This window comes from Orcinus orca, chromosome 2 (assembly GCF_937001465.1).
Source record: "Orcinus orca chromosome 2, mOrcOrc1.1, whole genome shotgun sequence".
Taxonomy (NCBI): Eukaryota; Metazoa; Chordata; class Mammalia; order Artiodactyla; family Delphinidae; genus Orcinus; species Orcinus orca.
This window is the reverse complement of record NC_064560.1, coordinates 102,789,044-102,806,976: the sequence shown is the minus strand read 5'-3', so window position 1 is coordinate 102,806,976 and position 17,933 is coordinate 102,789,044. Positions and strand designations below refer to the sequence as shown.

Below are 17,933 nucleotides of genomic sequence, written 5' to 3'. Positions count from 1 at the left end.
TATAGATCTCAATGATTTTTCCTATTAGACTTGTTTTAGCGTATCAGTTTTTAAAAAAATTTTTAAGTGCTTCTAGTTTCTGATCTGGCATGTACAGAGCTTGGAAGTCACTACTCCATCCCAACAAGTAAAAAGCTGAAAAAAATGAAAAATGAACAATCTTCTTAGCTCCACAAGAAAAGTGAGGTCACAGGGCAAACCCCTGCGCCCCTGATGGGAAAGATTGTATCTATAGAGAATCACAACCAATCAGAGCAGAAACCTCCGTGGGAACTAGTGCCGAGGTAGGAAAACCTGAATGTAGTTGACAAATTGCTGGAGGCCCACTGTGGGCAAGTCTGAGAGAGAAAAACTCCAGAGGGACCCCAGTCATCAGGGAGCCCCCAACCCTTTTGTGAGTTTTACTTCCTGAAGTTCTACCAGGTTCTCACAGTGAATACTGCACAAAAATATTCTCATGCTCCCAGCAGGGGGAAGGGAAAAGGAACCATTTTGAAATATGCCAGAGCATTTGTTCTCAGCAAGATCTGACCTCGGGAGAAACTATTTAACCAGAGACTAACCTGCTAGGGTTTTATCAGAGTTTAACTGACTAGAGAGAAATTTACAGCATTAAATGCATATATTAGAGAAAGATTTAAAAATCAATCAACTAAGCTTCTACCTTAGGCAGCTAGAAAAAGAAAAGCAAATTAAATCCAAAGTAGCATTAAAAAATGAAATAATTAAAAATTAGAGCATAAATCAATGAAATTCTAAAAAAATCAATAAAACAAACCTTTGAAAATAAAATCAACAAGCCCTTAGCCAGGTTACCTAAGGAAGAAAAGGGAGAGGACACAGATAACTAATATGAGAAATGAAAGAGGGGATATCACTGCAGACAACATGGATATAGAAAGGATAATAAAGGAATACTATGAACAACTCTATGCCTACAAAATTTGATGATCTACAAGAAATGGGCCAATTCCCTGAAGGACATGAGCTGCCAAAACTCACACAAGAAGAAATAGACAATCTGAATAGGCCTATATCTATTAAAGAAATTGAGTCAATAATCCATAACTTTCCAGAACAGATCGTTCCAGGCCCAGATGGGGTCACTAGTGAATTCTACCAAACATTAAGGAAGAAATTATACCAATTCTCTACAGTTCTTTCAGAAGATAGAGGCAGAGACTATATTTCCTAACTCATTCTATAAATCCAGACATACTACCACCCTAGAAATCTCCAAGAAGACTTAGCCAACCTTGTGCCAAGTCTTGAGGTTGGGTAGTGTCAGTCCTTTAACTTTGTTCTCCTTCAGTAATGTGTTGACTATTCTGGGTATTTTGCCTCTCCATATAAACTGTAAAATCAATTTGTCAATATCCACAAAATAACTTCCTAGGATTTTGATTGCGATTGCATTAAATTTATAGATCAAGTTTGAAGAACAATAATCAAGGCAGTGTGGTATTGGTGAAAGGATAGACAAATACATCAGTGGAACAGAATGGAAAACCCAGAAATATACCCACAGGAATACAGTCAACTGATCTTTGACAAAGAAGCAAAAGCAGTGTGATGGAGAAAGGACAGTCTTTTCAACAAATGGAACAACTGGACATCCGCATACAAAAAAGTGAATCTAGGCATAGCGGTTATAACCTTCACAAAGTGATTTCAAAATGGATCACAGACCTAAATGTAAAATGCAAAATTATAAAACTCCTAGAAGATAACATGGGAGAAAATCTAGATGACCTTGAATTTGGTGATAAATTTTTAGGTACAACACCAAAGGCATGGTTCATGAAAGAAATAATTGATAAGCTGGACTTGATTAAAATAAAATTTTTCTGCTCTGTGGGTGACACTATCAAGAGAATGAAAAGACAAGACACAGAATGGGAGAAAATATTTGCAAAAGATACATATGATAAAGGACTGTTATCCAAAATACATAAACTCTTAAAATGGAAACAATTAGAAAACAACCTGATTAAAAAATGAGCCAAACCTTGACAGACAGCTCACCAAAGAAGATACACAGTTGATATAAATAAGCATATGATAAGATGCTCCACATCATATGTCATCAGGGAAATACAAACTAAAACAATGAGATGCCACTACTACACACATATTAGAATGGCCAAAATCCAGAACAGTGACAACGCCAAATGCTGGTGAGGATGTGGAGGAACTCATTCATTGCTGGTGGGAATGCAAAATGGTACGGCCACTTGAAGGACAGTTTGGCAGTTTCTTACAAAATGAAACATACTCTCACTATTTGATCTAGCACCTCTCACCCTACCAGGCTCAGCATTTCCTATCCCATTCCCTTTTTTATTCTTCTTAGCACTTATTCTCTAATACACTTTTAGTTTACTTATTTTCTGTCTCTACAGAATAAAAACTTCATGAGTGTAGTGATTTTTGTCTGTTTGATTTACCACTATATTCTTAGCATTTACAACAGTGCCTGACATATAAATAACACTCAGTAAATGTTGAATGAATGAATATCTACATACTGGGTTTTGTAATTTTAATTCTTTAGTTTACCTTTCAGGATCCTGAATGGTACTTCTCTTTAAAGCCTTTTTCAGGCTATGCTGTCATTTTCATCTTGAGTGGATCAAAATTTTAAAAGATGTTGGTTGGCTGTTTTTATCATTAGTTTTTTTCATGTTTTGAAATTTTGATTTAGAGTGGGTTTTTTTAGATTTTTGTTTCTTTCCTCTAGGTTCATCCTTTCCTTTCTAGCAGTTTTAAGTTGCCTCTAACTTGTGTCCTAGGGACTCCAATTCAGCCAAGTGTTATATGCTAATTTAGTTTCGAATTATTTGGTGATACTGTACACCAGTTATCAACTGAGCAAATTACAAAACTGTGCACTTCTGCCAAGTTAGGCCTATAAGCTGGAGTCCCAGGTATCGGTTGGAGCTAGGTTTGCTTTTTAACCTTTTTCACATGTGGGGCAGCAGTGCAGAGGAATCCCAGCTCCCTCCAGGCTTAAAGCAGTGCTATGTTTTTTGCCCTTTTTACATTCCTGTTATTTCTGTCGGCCATTTCTTTTTAAATCAGTTTCACCAGAGGCTCATCAATATTATTAATCTTTTAAAATATGGGTTGGCTAAAAAGTTCATTTCGGTTTTTCCATAACATCTTATGGTAAAACCTGAACGAACTTTTTGGCCAACCCAATAAAATAAAATCTTTTATCTTTTAAAGATAAAAATCGCCTATTTGTGGCCCTATTATTCCTCTCTAATGTTTGTTTTCTATTTTATTTCCTATTATTTTCTTTATTGTTTCCTTCCTTCTACTTTCCTTAGGATTTTTTATTCTTCTCTTATCCTCTTGAGATCAACACTTAGCATTATATTTTGGGCTTAAAAATTATCTAAAGCTATACATTTCCCATTAAGTATTGTGTTATTGCATCTCTTAAGTTTTGAAATGTAGTAGCACTTTAGACCTCATTACCCTGCCAGGTTAGAATTTTTGACTGCAAATTTCTGCTTTGGACTCAGAGTCAGGCAGGATGCTGCTTCAGCATCATTTATGCTTTTTTCTTTATTTCTTGTCCTGGGATGTATTTATGTTGGTTTTGAACCCAATTGTATCTTTTTATATTTATTATTGCTATATGTTTGAAACAAAGGGATACCTTAGAGCATCAATTCATGTTATTTGATCAGAAGTCTCTGTACATCTTTTCTCTTTCCTACAACAGGTAAGATACACTTTTCCTGTTTTTTTTCCCTTCCACACATGTAAATAAATCTTTTGTGCATTCAAATTTTATCTTGTATTTTTGTCACTTTTATTACCTCTAATACCAAGTTGCATCAACTGATACATTCACATTTTATGCATTCTCTTTTTACTCAAGGCACCTGATGGTTGCTTCAAGCAAACTTTGGATGTCTTTTGTAAAACTAATTTTATCATTCAGGCAAGTTTGTTCTTAATATTGCTACAGCGGTGTCTCTACTTCAGGGATCACTAAGCTGCTGAGATTGTAGCACTCCTCTCCAATTAATTTTCTATTAACAAAACTGGAGTCCTAATTTGTAAAAATCAAAATAGAGATATGTTCACATTTTCTTAAGGAAACTCAGGGCTCAGTGTTATGTATAAACTTCACAGGAAAAACAAGTTGTATACAGCAAAGCCTGTCCAAAAATATTGGTTTGGGCTTCCCTGGTGGCGCAGTGGTTGAGAGTCCGCCTGCCGATGCAGGGGACACGGGTTCGAGCCCTGGTCTGGGAAGATCCCACATGCCGCAGAGCGGCTGGGCCCGTGAGCCACAACTACTGAGCCTGCGCGTCTGGAGCCTGTGCTCCGCAGCAAGAGAGGCCGCGACAGTGAGAGGCCCGCGCACCGCGATGAAGAGTGGCCCCCGCTTGCCACAACTAGAGAAAGCCCTCGCACAGAAATGAAGACCCAACACAGCCAAAAATAAATAAATAAATAAATAAACAACAACAACAAAAGTAAATTCCTGGTAAATTGTACGCTACTGCCCTGCTTAATGTTTCCTAGGACATCTCCTACCCAAAGCCAAGACTGTTCAACGCCTACTTGTCTTGATAAAAGTCAAGCATTTAAAAAACAGTTATTTTTCTCTTTAAAAACTAGCTTTATTTAAAAGAATCTGAAGCATAACACTAATAGGAAACAAACTTACAATACATATTATTCAAGAAAGCCTGCCATACATAATTTCTACTAATAGTAGGTCTATATACTGATAACATTCTTTATACAATGCACAAATGACATTTAGCATGATCCCTGAAAAGAATGGCCAACAATAACATGGACTGTTTGATAGAACCTCTACCCGTCTTACTATTTACCTACAGAATAAAAAACTAAAATGTGGAGATAAGTTAAACTCATCCAATTTTAAATTCTAGCACGGTGTTTAAGGAAGAAAGAAAAAGGATAAGAAGGAAGAAATTATAAGAGTTAAATATCTTAAAAAGAAAAATGAGAATTGGCTTACCATTATTTATAGTAATTATTAAAAAGTATTCAGAATTGAGAATTATTTGGTTTAATATTTGGAAGCCCTTAGACAGTTAAACTATCCATTATCTACTATATCCAATCAGTTACCAAGCCAATTTTATTTCCCTGAAAACTGTAACCTGTACATTAACCACATAAAGAACATAAACAATTTGGGGGTAACCTAGTCATTTCATACTTTATTCAGATTTTTCCACAAAGCAATTCATGAATCATTTAATACGAATACTTCTTTCAACTTCTATGATTCAAATAGAAACAGACCCAGTTCTAAAAGATTGTATATGAAAATACCAGAAAAAAAAAATCCCTAACATGTAAAACTAAATTTTTAATACAAAAAAAGAAACCCATGAAAACATTGGGCATTCAAATAAAGTATAATGGGATTATGACACAGTATTGTATCTGGCATTTTTTAAAATTTAAGAACTGAATCAGATTTATTGCTATGTCAATTCTATCAACAGCTAACAATCAAATGTACAAAATATACCACAACAACCATGCCAAAAATGATGCTGTATAGAGAGATCATTAGAATAACATTGGTAGACATTAATCTTGTAATATACATCACTGATATAGTAAAACCTTGTTAATTCAGGTTAAATTGATAAAAGTCTAAAAATTTGAATATTTTAAAAGATATGCAGTTTAAGCACTCACAAGCATTCTTTTTTTTTCTGTTAAGCACGTAATTTCAAATATACAAATTTCCAAGTATTATCTATTACGATTCTTTTGGGTACTTAAGGTTTAATGACAAAAGAATGCTTTTAAACTAGTATTCTGAAATAAGTGTCTCTAAGAAGCTTAAAATTTTCCCAAGATTAAACATTTTTCTTTAAAATCTTGATTATGACTTTTATTAACAAATCTTTTCATCAGATAGTAGAAAGTAAACATTCAAGTCTTGTATCAATGGTTATAAATTGTAAGTAAATTAGAGGAGTTTTATGGTATTTTAATAGTTTATTAATAAATGAAGATTAATATTACTACTTATTTTGGTTACGGTGGAGTGAATGATATCTTTTTTGGTTGGAAGACATCAGAATAAGTTCAAAGTCTAATATATAATTTTAATGGTATGGGCTAAAAAAATTGAATATGCACTGTCAAATTAAGATAATTCCTTAGTAAATTATAACTGTAAGAGGAAGATCAAATTTTTAAGAAGTATTTATTGTATTATGAGTGCTATGAATTGCCAACACCAAATTTTACCCCTCTCTCCCATTTCAAAGACATCAGGCCATCTACTAACCCATAAATATTGATGTCTCACATACTTCATAGAGTAGCTTAAACATACCAGCATATGAAATAATTAGTATTACATAGTAATTTCCTTTGTCATAGGAATAAATGTTGGACAAAGTCTGGAAACATTTTATTTTCCAATTTGAATTACAGTAATTTTGCCACAGATCACAGCACTAGCGCATGTATTACTTTAAACATGCTCTAAGAACAAAACAAAAATTTACTGCAAAAATACATGTCACCAATGTGGAACACACTCAGATTTGTATAAAAGTACTGAACTAATATCCCAAAAAGAGGTATATGTAAGCAGTACATAAGGAAGAAATAGTTTTAATATGAAACAGTCATTTAAGTCACATACATCATGATAAGAAGCAGGACTTTCTTTTATAAAAGATATTTTAACTAACAAGCAACATCATCTACATCACCTACAGAACAAGAGAAGTACAGGTATTTAGAATAAGTTTTAATATAATTACAAGTAATGTGTTTCGACAAAATATGACAAAGGCGAAGCTTATCCATTGGGTTTCATTAAAAGTCTTCAATGAAAACTTTCTTCCCTTTATTTGCCCTAGACCCCTTGTCTTGGGAGATACTAATCCCATCCCTAGTCCCTTTACTCCAGGGATGCCTCTAAGCCTATCACTGTACCAAGAGTTGGAAAATTACAGATATAACTTCTATACTGCTTTATCAGATAAATGGAATAGAGAAAAGGGGGAAGTTGATAAAATTTGGAAATGAGAAGAAAATCTCTGAGTTCAGAAGTAGAGGAAAAGAAATTGTGAAAAGTCTCCACAACCTAAAGGAGATTGGGAAGTACTCTCAAGAACGTATCAATTTGATAAAAATACTGCTTTCCATGGTGCCTAAATGTGGTCATATTGTATGAAATCAAAGATATTAAAGATTCATTCTGAATAAAGTCTTTAAAAAAAGAGAAATTTAATCCCACTTCATTATCTTTGTTCAAATCTTGCTGCAACAGACTGTCCCCTTAAAATCTAGCCAACCACAGCCAACAAAGAAATGAGAATTTTGATTAGAGGAAAGATATGAAATTTTGAAGTACAGAGCATCCAGGAAGGCACAAGGCAAGTTGGTTTATATAGCATTCCACTTGAGAGTTTAGGATGGGAAGAGGGCAACTGGGAAACACACCAAACAACTCAACCTTCCTGAACCGAATCAGAAAAAAGGAACGACCTCTGCTTCTTTCTCCTTCCTACATTGACTGATTCCCTAAAGAGGACTGAGCACTCAGTATGATACAACATTGTTAACTACATGATGGTGTAAATAAGCCTTTATGAGCTTCCCTAAGAATCTAATCATCTTATACAGAGTTCTAAACCACTATTTACAAATGAACTTTGGGAATCTGGATGCTTTTAAACTTTTTTTTAATTAAAAAAATCTTAAATAGCACAAATGTTCATGCATATGAAACCTTTATACACTGCAAAAAAGAAATCCAAAAACTCTCGAGCTCCCTTTAAAAATCATTGCTTACATATATATTTTACTATTACAAACAATTACCATAGTATGTTGGACAATAAGTACTAGCACTCAGTTTGTTCAAGACAAATGTAAAAGAATATTAGAAGAAAACTCCTGATATTTTATCTGGATGATTAAAGTCAGCAGAGTTCAGGGTAACCTATTATTGAAGTTTTTTTCCTACCACTAGGCAGAGTTGGGAGTCTAAACACACACACACACACATACACACACACACACACACACACACACACACAAACTGGATTTCTTTATATTGTGTTCATCTATGAAGAATAAGCACTAGTACAAGAAAATCTTCAGTTTTATGTACATAATCTTCTAGTCTGGATAACAAGAATCATAATAGCAGTATGCTAAAGTATTTCACACAAAAGGAAAACATGGATCACAAATCTAATTCCAAGCACTCTACCTGAAAAATAATTTATTTTTCTATAGTAAGCTAAGCTGTCCTGCATTAGGGAGTTCAGTAGCATCTAGAAGCAAGTGGATCAGGAATTCTCTAGTGAAATGAACAAAGCAAGTTCTGAGAAAGGAACTGACACTTTAAAACTTTCTAGTAACCTAGCCTTGGTGAGAGAGCCTAGCTGCTGATAGCCAGGTTGAACTCTGGCAAAACTTGAGAATGTAGGAGAAACCCCAAGATTTCCTGCTCAATTGCATGTACGTGTGTCTTTGCGTGTATGTGTGCATGTGAGATGAGGCCTTTCAGTGATGGAAAAGGATTACACCAAAAAAGGTGCGATGCTACTGGAAGATTATGCCACCTGTGTGCAGTTATTTCCCTCACTGAGTATTTTTTAAATGTTTAGGACAGCTCATCACTTGTCTTAAGAAAGCCATATTGATTTGTATCATAGCCTTCTTTGAGTCACATTAGGCAAATTAATATCTGGCCATTCTTATAGTTCATCACTTTCCCTACCAAAAAGCCTCTAGATAACTTCTGACAGTGTTATGTAGAGACAAATGTGGAACTAGTAAGAAAATTAATTCAAATACATGAAAACATTCAACAGCTATGAGTGTAGTTTGCCTATGATTCACTGTTAAAATCAACCACGGGTTTTTCTTCTGTAAATTTAACAGATTCGTATTTAAGTAAGGTGCTCTTAAGACCTAAATACAAGAATAAAAATTCACTTGTTTGTAAGTTTTTAAAAACAACTAGTTGGAAATGGAAAATAAAAGAATCACATTATAAATCAAGTATTTTTAGACTAACTTGGGAGAGGTTATTTCATTTTCACAAAACTACTAATAAAAGTGTAAGCAATAGAGGGCTTTAGAAACTGCATAATCAGTTTTAGCAATGAGCACAACTTGAGTACTACTGTGTAAAGTGTTAACTCCTGAAGACATTGGAAGGTTCTACTCAGCATCTACCTAACTGTATTCAGTCATTAAAAAAAAACAACCATGATCTGATGCTAGAACTAGGCATATAACATACAGTGCATCATATCTTAAAAATCTGCAGTCACTAGGATTTCAAAAACAACATAATTAAGTCCTTAAACATTTAGAAAATTATGTATCTTTAACAAAAACTACAATGTAAGCAAAATGTGATCTTCGAGTATGCTACTGAACGTACCAAATGTCAAGAGTCAGCCCAAACTACTGCATTTTTACCTGCTTCAACTGGTAAAGTTTTCACACAAAGGAGTACCTAGTATTAGAGTTTATATCATTTCATTTCCTAAAACTATAAAGACATTTATATTACAACTATATTTAAAATATCTTGTACTCATCTCTAACTAGTCAAAGGTAAATGGAGAAAACCTTATATTGCCTTGTACCATATGAAATTGCTGTTTCTGTAGGTCAAAATTAAAACACTACTTAAAAAAATAAGTTTTATTCAAACGAAATACACATCACAAGCATTAAGTTTTCTTCTAATAGGACATTAAATATTTCATTTTTATAAAATTCATCATTTGCTAGGCTGTATAAACTGTTCAAACCCTCCAATTACTGTTTTTCAATTGGAGAATATGAAGTTTCTTAGAAAAATCTCCAAATGATGAAAACTATACCAGTTCACTGGATAAAGTTCTGGTGACTACTCTGTAAACAACAGAATTGAATAATTCAATTAACTTTGCTTTAGTGGCTTGTGACATGTGACACCAGTGCTGTCATGTAAAAGTGTGGGTTCATGTTTATTAACCGAAGGACTATAATCAAAATTTTCATGCATAATTTAAATTTCTTGGCAATATTGCTGCTGCTGTCATTTCACCAAGGTTTAAAGTATCCCTTTTGCAGGTCACCACGTAGTCTTCAGAACTTTTTTGGTCACAACGATGGTTCAAGTTTGGGAGATTTACCAACATCCAACCATTGTATAAATTATTATCAATTGTCATATAGAATCCTTTTTTTGGGTCACAGGTTATGATCCACTCCAAAAACAGGCTTCTGTTGTTTCAAATCTTAATTAGTGCACCTCCAACTGTCTCCATTCTTAATCATCTCTCAAGAGAATACTCTCAGGTCCATTTTTACTCTTTCCCCAGTCACAGCGGAAACTCCTGTCTGCTGCAGGGCCTCAAACTGTGAGTAAGCTCTCATCTTGGCTCTTAATTGATCTTTGCTTAAAATGGATTTTGAACTCCCCTGAGGCTCATTTTTAATTTTCAGATCCCCAGAACAAGATTTTTCAACCCACCACTCTTTGGCCAGTAGAGCCCTCTAAGGCCAAATTGATGTTTCTACCTATCTCATTTGCAATATGTCCCTGGTTTGAAATGATATTAAGAAAAGTATTCACAATTCTTCTGAGGATACTGTATTATTTATTTCTCTGGAAAACAATAACAAAACAACTCAATAATCAAATTGAAGAGTGAAGAGCATAGTACTGTTATATTTCTAAATAGCACAACTAAAAAATCCTTTATGACAACTCTACTAATTGTAGTCAATTTTCAACTGATCTAATGTTAGCAATTTCATGTGGTACAATCCACAAGTTAATCAACAAATACTTATTGAACATCTACTATATGCTAACATCTGTCTCATATCTGTACAAACAGACATCCTGGAAAGACTGAGTTGATAATATGAAGGTCACTAATTTCAAGGACCCTAATATGGGACGAATCTGGTGTCATACTCTATTATTTTTTAAAACACTCATTGAAATGTATGCTTTCTTCCATGTTTTAGCTACATATATTCTTTCTGAAAACATGTTAAATGGATCCTCAAATATTTTTTTGAACTAAATATTTAATTTGATATTGCCAAAGTTCAGCACTGGAATACACTTGACCCTTGAACAACGCGGGGGCTAGGGGTGCCGACCCCCTAACAGTCAAAAATCTGAATACAACTTTATAGTCAGCCCCCCAAAACTGTGGTTCCGCATCCTGGAACTTAATCAACCGTGGATCATGTAGTACTATAGTATGTGTTTATTGAAAATCAGTGGGCCCAGGCAGTTCAAACCTCTGTTGTTCAAGGGTCAACTGATACATTTTTCAATGATTCTAACTTTTAAAAGTCAAAACTTGCCTACATTTGCTATATATTATCTTGAAGCTTCAAGAGGCTTTTATGTTCATGATTACAAACTAAAATTTACTTGTATATTACTTTCTAATGCGCCCCATATACATTATTCTTATTTAAGATAGCAAACAAAAACAATACAAAGTTTGCACTAGCAATGAAGTGGTTATTAATAAAAACTAAAAGGTAAATAACTTTTCTGTGTGTGCATTTAAAAAAATAATGTAAAACATTAAAATCCTGTGTCACTGAACCTCTGTAATACACAGGAGAAAAAAACCACTGTAGTTAATGCCTGTGATTAAGCATCACTGCCCACTGCAGGGGGACCAAAAGTTTCTCTAGTGCGCATTAACTGGACATCTTTGTCAGCCATACAGGTATCACAGCCCCATACTGCTGATGCTTCTGCTGTTAGGAGGCCATAAGCTGTTTCAGTCATTCCAGTGCAGATACGATGAAACCATTTCTGACAAGAGGCTTCACATAAGATGGCATCCTGATCATCATTCACTTCATTTGTACAAATTCCACAAGGATATACTGGGTCAGAAGAAGAATGCCCATGACGGCTTGGGTGGAGAGAGGATTTATTGCTTTTCTCAGTGGTGCATGTATCTGCGGCACCTCTAGGTTGTCGTGGATTATTCTGTGTCCCGTTGGCATGGCTGTTGTTTGTAGCTTCAGTGCTACTCGAACGGCTATTCTCTTGATTTACGACATTGTTTCGATTAACATTTTTTAATTCAATATTACTCTGATTCACTGTGTCATCCATATTTAAGTGAGGTGGATGAGCAGAGGAATTTTGATTAGTGTTTTTGGTTGCTCCTTGACTAAAGTCTTGTTTTGGGGGTGGTGCTTTTGCTTGACCAAAAGTGTTTGGGGGAGGAATAAAAGAATGATTAGATTCTAATGGAGAACTAAAATTTGAATTATTTCCAGGGACAAAGTTAGATGCCAAGTCAGGGTTAGATATTTGGCTAGCATTCTGTGGAGGAATCTGATTGAAGTTTTCAGCAGGATTTTGTCTAAAATGTTGATTAGGCATGTTAACATTCTGACTTAGTGCATTATTATAAGATGGGTTTCCAAAACTCGAATTATCATGTGGCCCAAAATTAAAAGCATGAGGTCGATTAAAACCCATGCCCAAAGGATTCTGAGGAAATGGGTGTGGCTGATTCCTGAGTGAGTAAGGACCACAGTATGGGGAAGACATTCTTGGAGGAACGTGAGGTGGCATTCTGAATGTGCTGTAGCCTCCAAAGCCAGGATAGCCAGGGCCAAGATATGGATTTGACGAAGGTAGTGGTTTATAGGAAATAGTATTGTAGTTGTCATCAAATGGATTAGCAGCCACTAGATGGTCAGAGTTTGGATTTGGTGGTGGAGCATACTCAGACAATGGAGGAAAAGAAGGCCCCTGAAATGAGAATGTAAAATACATGTTTTGGATCAAAGAAGTCATAAATGTTAACATTTATGAACTTAGTTTTAAATTTCTTTTCAAGTGTTACAAAAATTTAATTCTTCACCTGACCTTTCAATTCCAAATAATGTTTCTATTTATATTTAATGATAAAACTGTGTAGGTTTCTTTCATTTAGGAAAGGAAATAAGGTGTACTTTTTTGAGCTCAAATCAATTGTTACAAACTCTAGAAGTACTCAGCCTTCAAAAGAAGCTTCATTACCGTAATTTTCATTGAATATGTTTGCCTGTAACTCTAGAATCTTTCACTTAAAATTTTAACTGAAAATACCTTTATACCTCCAAACAGCTATAAAATGAAATAACAGTAAACAGGATCTAAATTTCTTTCCCTAGCTTAACTTCAGAGAGTTAGCTATTAAAGTATTCCCAAAGCACTAAGGCCTAGGCCTCAGACTGGAAAAATAAACTGCCAGTTTTAGTCACAACTGCAAGCTTAACAGTGTGGCCAAAATGGAAACAGGTAATCTGTACACATTTCATAGTTACTTGCAGTCTTTATAATAAAAACAGTGCTTCAAATTTACAAAGGATAAAACCAAGAAAGTCTGTATTTATAACTGTTTATTACAACCAAATGTTTCAGACAAAAGATGCTTCCATCATGATTGCTTCATTATATGTACATACTACTGATTTATTATAATAGTTGAACATTACTCCAAGTTAAACTTGTGTCCATATATTTTTAAATCTTTTCATAAAAGTACAGGCATCTATTCCTTTTAAATTAGCTTTAAGAGTAAGCATTTTAATTTATCTGCCTACACTTCCTTCCTGCAATATTCACTCTAGGCTTACAGTCCAATAATAGCCGCTAGCTGCAAAGCAAAAAAAAACCCAAAAAACAAATCACTGCAGAAGTCACTACTAGGTTCTGAATTAGGATAGGAAACAAAACCCACGACGAAAGTTAAATTTACCTCATAGCCTGATCATATCAGTGAAGAAAAACTGTTATTAAAGAAAATGCCAATTTACCTGGGTATTTGTCTTGCGCTTTTTCTTATCTGGGCTTCCTAGTTGTACACCTGGTCCTCCTAACCCATCCAGTCCACTATCACCACCTAAAAATAAATAAATAAATAAATCCAGATAGTATTTCTACTTATAAGTGAAATTTATATCTCTCATAGCAATATGTATTATAGCTACCTGTTAATATGTTTTCTATTTTTATTAGATAAAACAATACTAAGCTCTTATTATCTTTGTTCTCCAAAAAGTCTTCCCCATAATCTCAGCCAGAATCAGTCATTCACCTCTACCCCATAGCATTTTTTATTATTCTTTCAGTGAAAAAGTAATTCTCCATCCCACCCTCAAACCTTCAGTCATCTGGTTTCCTATCCCTGAAGCAAACACTGTTGCTAGTTTCTGATCTATCTTTCCAAAGATAATCTAGATAAATTCCAGTATATCTCTGGGGAGTACACAAACAATGGCATGCTTAGTATGGAACAATGGTCTGTACCTTGCTTTCTTACTTGGAAATCATTCCATGTCATTACATATAGAACTGCTCCATTCTCTAATAACTGAGTAGTTCACAGTATGATTATACCATAATTCATTAAACTAGTCCCCTCCCTATTGATGGATATTTTGATTGTTTTCAAACCTTTGCTGTTCTGCAATGAAAATCCACGTATCAATGTCTTTACACTCATGTAAAAGTGATTCCTAGGACTGGAATTATGGCATCAGAGGTATGTGACTCTTAATTCTGAAAGGTATTGTCAAAATACAACAATGTATGTGAGTATGATTTTCTCAATATGATCAAGCAAAAGCAAAAGCTTGACTGTGAATCTAAGAAGTTCAAAAAAACATGGGATTTTCTTCCATTAAAAAAACACACTTTTTATTACAGAGAATTCTGAACATATACAAAAGCAGACAGAATAAAATTATGTACACATATATATAGATACACATTTGTAGTAAACTATAATACATATTTGTAATAGATTAATAAATAAATAAATCCAATGAGTTGACAGAGAATTATAGGAGACTTGCTCATACATGTGGATTCCGAGAAAGAGATATTTAAACTGAGTCCTAAAAGATGATAAGAAATCTCTCATATGAAGAGCAGAACGAAAAGCCTCTAGGCAGAGAGAATAAATAGAAAGGAGCTTGAATGTGTCATCCTGTCTGAGACATTTAAAAGAGGCCAGTGTGTTACGGAACTCTGGAGAGCACCTTTAGAAGAGGCTGAAGAGACAGGCAGGGACCAGATCATTTTAGAGTGTCATGAACTAAATGCTCGTGTCCCCGCACAATTCATATGTTGAAACTCTGCCCCCTAATGTGATAGTATTTGAAGGTGGGGGCTGTTGGAGGTAATTAGGGTTACATTAGGTCATGAGGGTAATGGGATTAGTGGCCTTCTAAGAAGAGAAAGTGAACTCTCTCTCTCCACACCCCCTTCCTCCCTTCCACCCTCCTTCCTCCCACATGCAAACAGTGGGAAAGGCCATATGAGGACAAAGTAAGAAGATGGGCGTCTATCTACAAGCCAGGAAGACAGCCCTCACCAGGAGCTGACAAACTAGCTGGCACCTTGATCTTGGACTTCCTAGCGCCAGACTGAGAGAAAATAAATTTCTGTTGTTTAAGCCACCCAGTCTATGGCATTTTGTTACGGCAGCGCGAGCCAACTGAGACATAGAGCCTTATAGTTTATGGTAAGGAATTTGGATTTTATTTTAAGAACAGTGGATGATCATTTAAGGATTTTGGGCAGGAAAGTAACACGATTTATGTTTTTAAAAGATTACATTAGCAATTGTGCTGAGAATAAATTGGTGATGGGAATGGGGTAGAAGCAGGGAGACCAGTAATGATATCTTTACAATAGTAGTTCAGGAAAAGTAATGGTACTTGGCAATAAAGAGAAATCAGCATGCTGGCGATAGTTCCACACATAAAAATGCAAAGCAGATTTCTGTAAGAGCTATTTAGAAGAGGTTTAAATATTGTGGAGGTAAAAAACTATGACAACAATAACAAAATTTTAGTAAGGATTCTGGATGTTAAATTAATATCTAAACATCAAAAGCTTTCATATTATAAACTATAACCAGTTAAAAGATAAAGTAGAAGATAAGCTTTCATTAACAGGAACAAAACTAAACTAAAATGGCTAGCAATAAATTTAAGAAGTGCACAAGATCAGTATGAACAAAAACTTTTTAAAAGCCCTATTGAGGGACAAAGAGGAAGACTTCTAATAAGTGGAAAGGTACTCCCTGTTCTGGCTAGCCATCTAGAACAAAATAACACTGTTTTTATTTAGCTCACATATTATCCCAGATAGCCTGGTTGTGCCCTCCTCAGAGACATCAGCACCTGGTGTCTGAGTCCCAGGCCCATAGGGCCCATCCTCTAACCCCACAGGCATTCGTACCAGCCTAAGCAGCACCCCCTTCTCAGAGACCTGAGTTTAAACTCCACAGGGACCCTCTTGTGAGTTTATATATTTTAATAATTCCAACCTCTTTCCTATGTCCTTCAGCCTTAAGAATGGTAGCTGCTTCCCACAGTTGTTACCTCTGTAAAAACTTTAGTATCCTATTTTGCCAGTTTAATATCTGTTAACAATACTTTATATCAAATTCTTTCCATTAAAAATAACTAGTCTGGGGCTTCCCTGGTGGTGCGGTGGTTGGGAGTCCGCCTGCCGGCACGGGGGACACAAGTTCAAGCCCTGGTCCGGGAGGATCCCGCATGCTGCGGAGCAGCTGAGCCCGTGCACCACAACTACTGAGCCTGCGCTCTAGAGCCCATGAGCCACAAATGCTGAGCCTGCCTGCCGCAACTACTGAAGCGCACCCGCCTGGAGCCCGTGCTCCACAACGGGAGAGGCCACCGCAGTGACAGGCCCGTGCACCGCAACGAGGACCCAACACAGCCAAGGACAAATAAATAAATAAATTTTAAAATAGCTAGTCTGGTTTCTGTCTCCTGGCTGGACTCTGACTGATACATATTTCTAACACCTCCCAGGCTGAAAATAGTATTACTCCTACGTTAACATCATTCCAGAGATTTAGCTTACTATCTACCTACCTACTTTTCCTCCTGTGTATAAATTTGTGATAGTAATACCTTTACAAAAATGGGCTATTATTTTTTAAATAAAAGCATTAAATTTTAACTTTATTAGAATTTAATAAAGGAAAAAGAAATAAATTAAACTGAAGAATACGCTAAATGTTTCTTCACCAAAAGAGAAATTTTTGAAAATAATTCTCTAAGGCTAAGAAAAGACAACAAGAAAAACATTAAGTTGGAGAAATTATGGTTTTTCTTTTTTCAATCTTTAGATGGTGTCAAGTGACTTCCTGCTTTGAAAGTTGAGGATAGTATAGTATCACATCTTATTCTTCTTTTTCCCTCCCTAAATTTAGCAGGGTATTTTCTATCTCTAGATTCTTCATTTCAGGTAAATTTTCTTTTCTCATATCTTTGAATACTTTTTTTCCCACTCTATTTGTTCAGTGCTCTATTTCAGGGGTACTAATTATCATTATGCTGGGGAGATATTTTAGCTCCATACCTATTAGCTCATCTGACTAGTCTTTTTCATCTGCACTTAATCTGATTATCTGAAGTTTTTCTATTATGTAACTTAATTGTTAACTATCTTTATTCTGTTTCTAATTTGTTCTCTATATATGTTGTTTTAGTCAATTTATTTCCTTAGGTCTGCAATTTACCCTTCTTCTGTGTTTTAATATTATCTTGTCTTTGAGCTCTTATTTTATTTAAGTTCTACAACTTGAAGTACATGAGAGTTATTTCCTTCTGTCCTGTAGGTTATGGGTTCTTCATCTTCTGCATGCTCTTTCTCTTCTTATTCTTTGTGTCAGTTCACTAGTTTGCTACAGTATGTTTACATAATTATCATGCTTTTATTTTTATCTTGTAACTTTGCCCAGACCTTTTAAGCTCTGATTTAATGTGCATAACTTTGACTCCCTTTTATTCTTATCTAAGATTGTTTGCCTGGCTTAGATGGCTTGCATCTATTGAGATAATCATATGATGTTTTTCCTTTACAT

General features: G+C 35.0%; 1 protein-coding gene across 1 annotated transcript in view; it reads right to left on the bottom strand.

Annotated features, from left to right (window-relative positions):
* Nucleotides 1–2,682: 2,682 nt before the first annotated feature.
* PYGO1 (pygopus family PHD finger 1) overlaps nucleotides 2,683–17,933 on the bottom strand; it is a 28,386-nt gene continuing 13,135 nt past the window's right edge. Inside the window, exons 2-3 of the mRNA XM_004274654.3 lie at nucleotides 13,843–13,928; nucleotides 2,683–12,793 (exon numbers count right to left, since the gene is read on the bottom strand). Coding sequence (XP_004274702.1) covers nucleotides 11,669–12,793; nucleotides 13,843–13,928 — 1,211 coding nt within the window. The 3' untranslated portion in view covers nucleotides 2,683–11,668. The remainder of the gene's footprint in view (nucleotides 12,794–13,842; nucleotides 13,929–17,933) is intronic.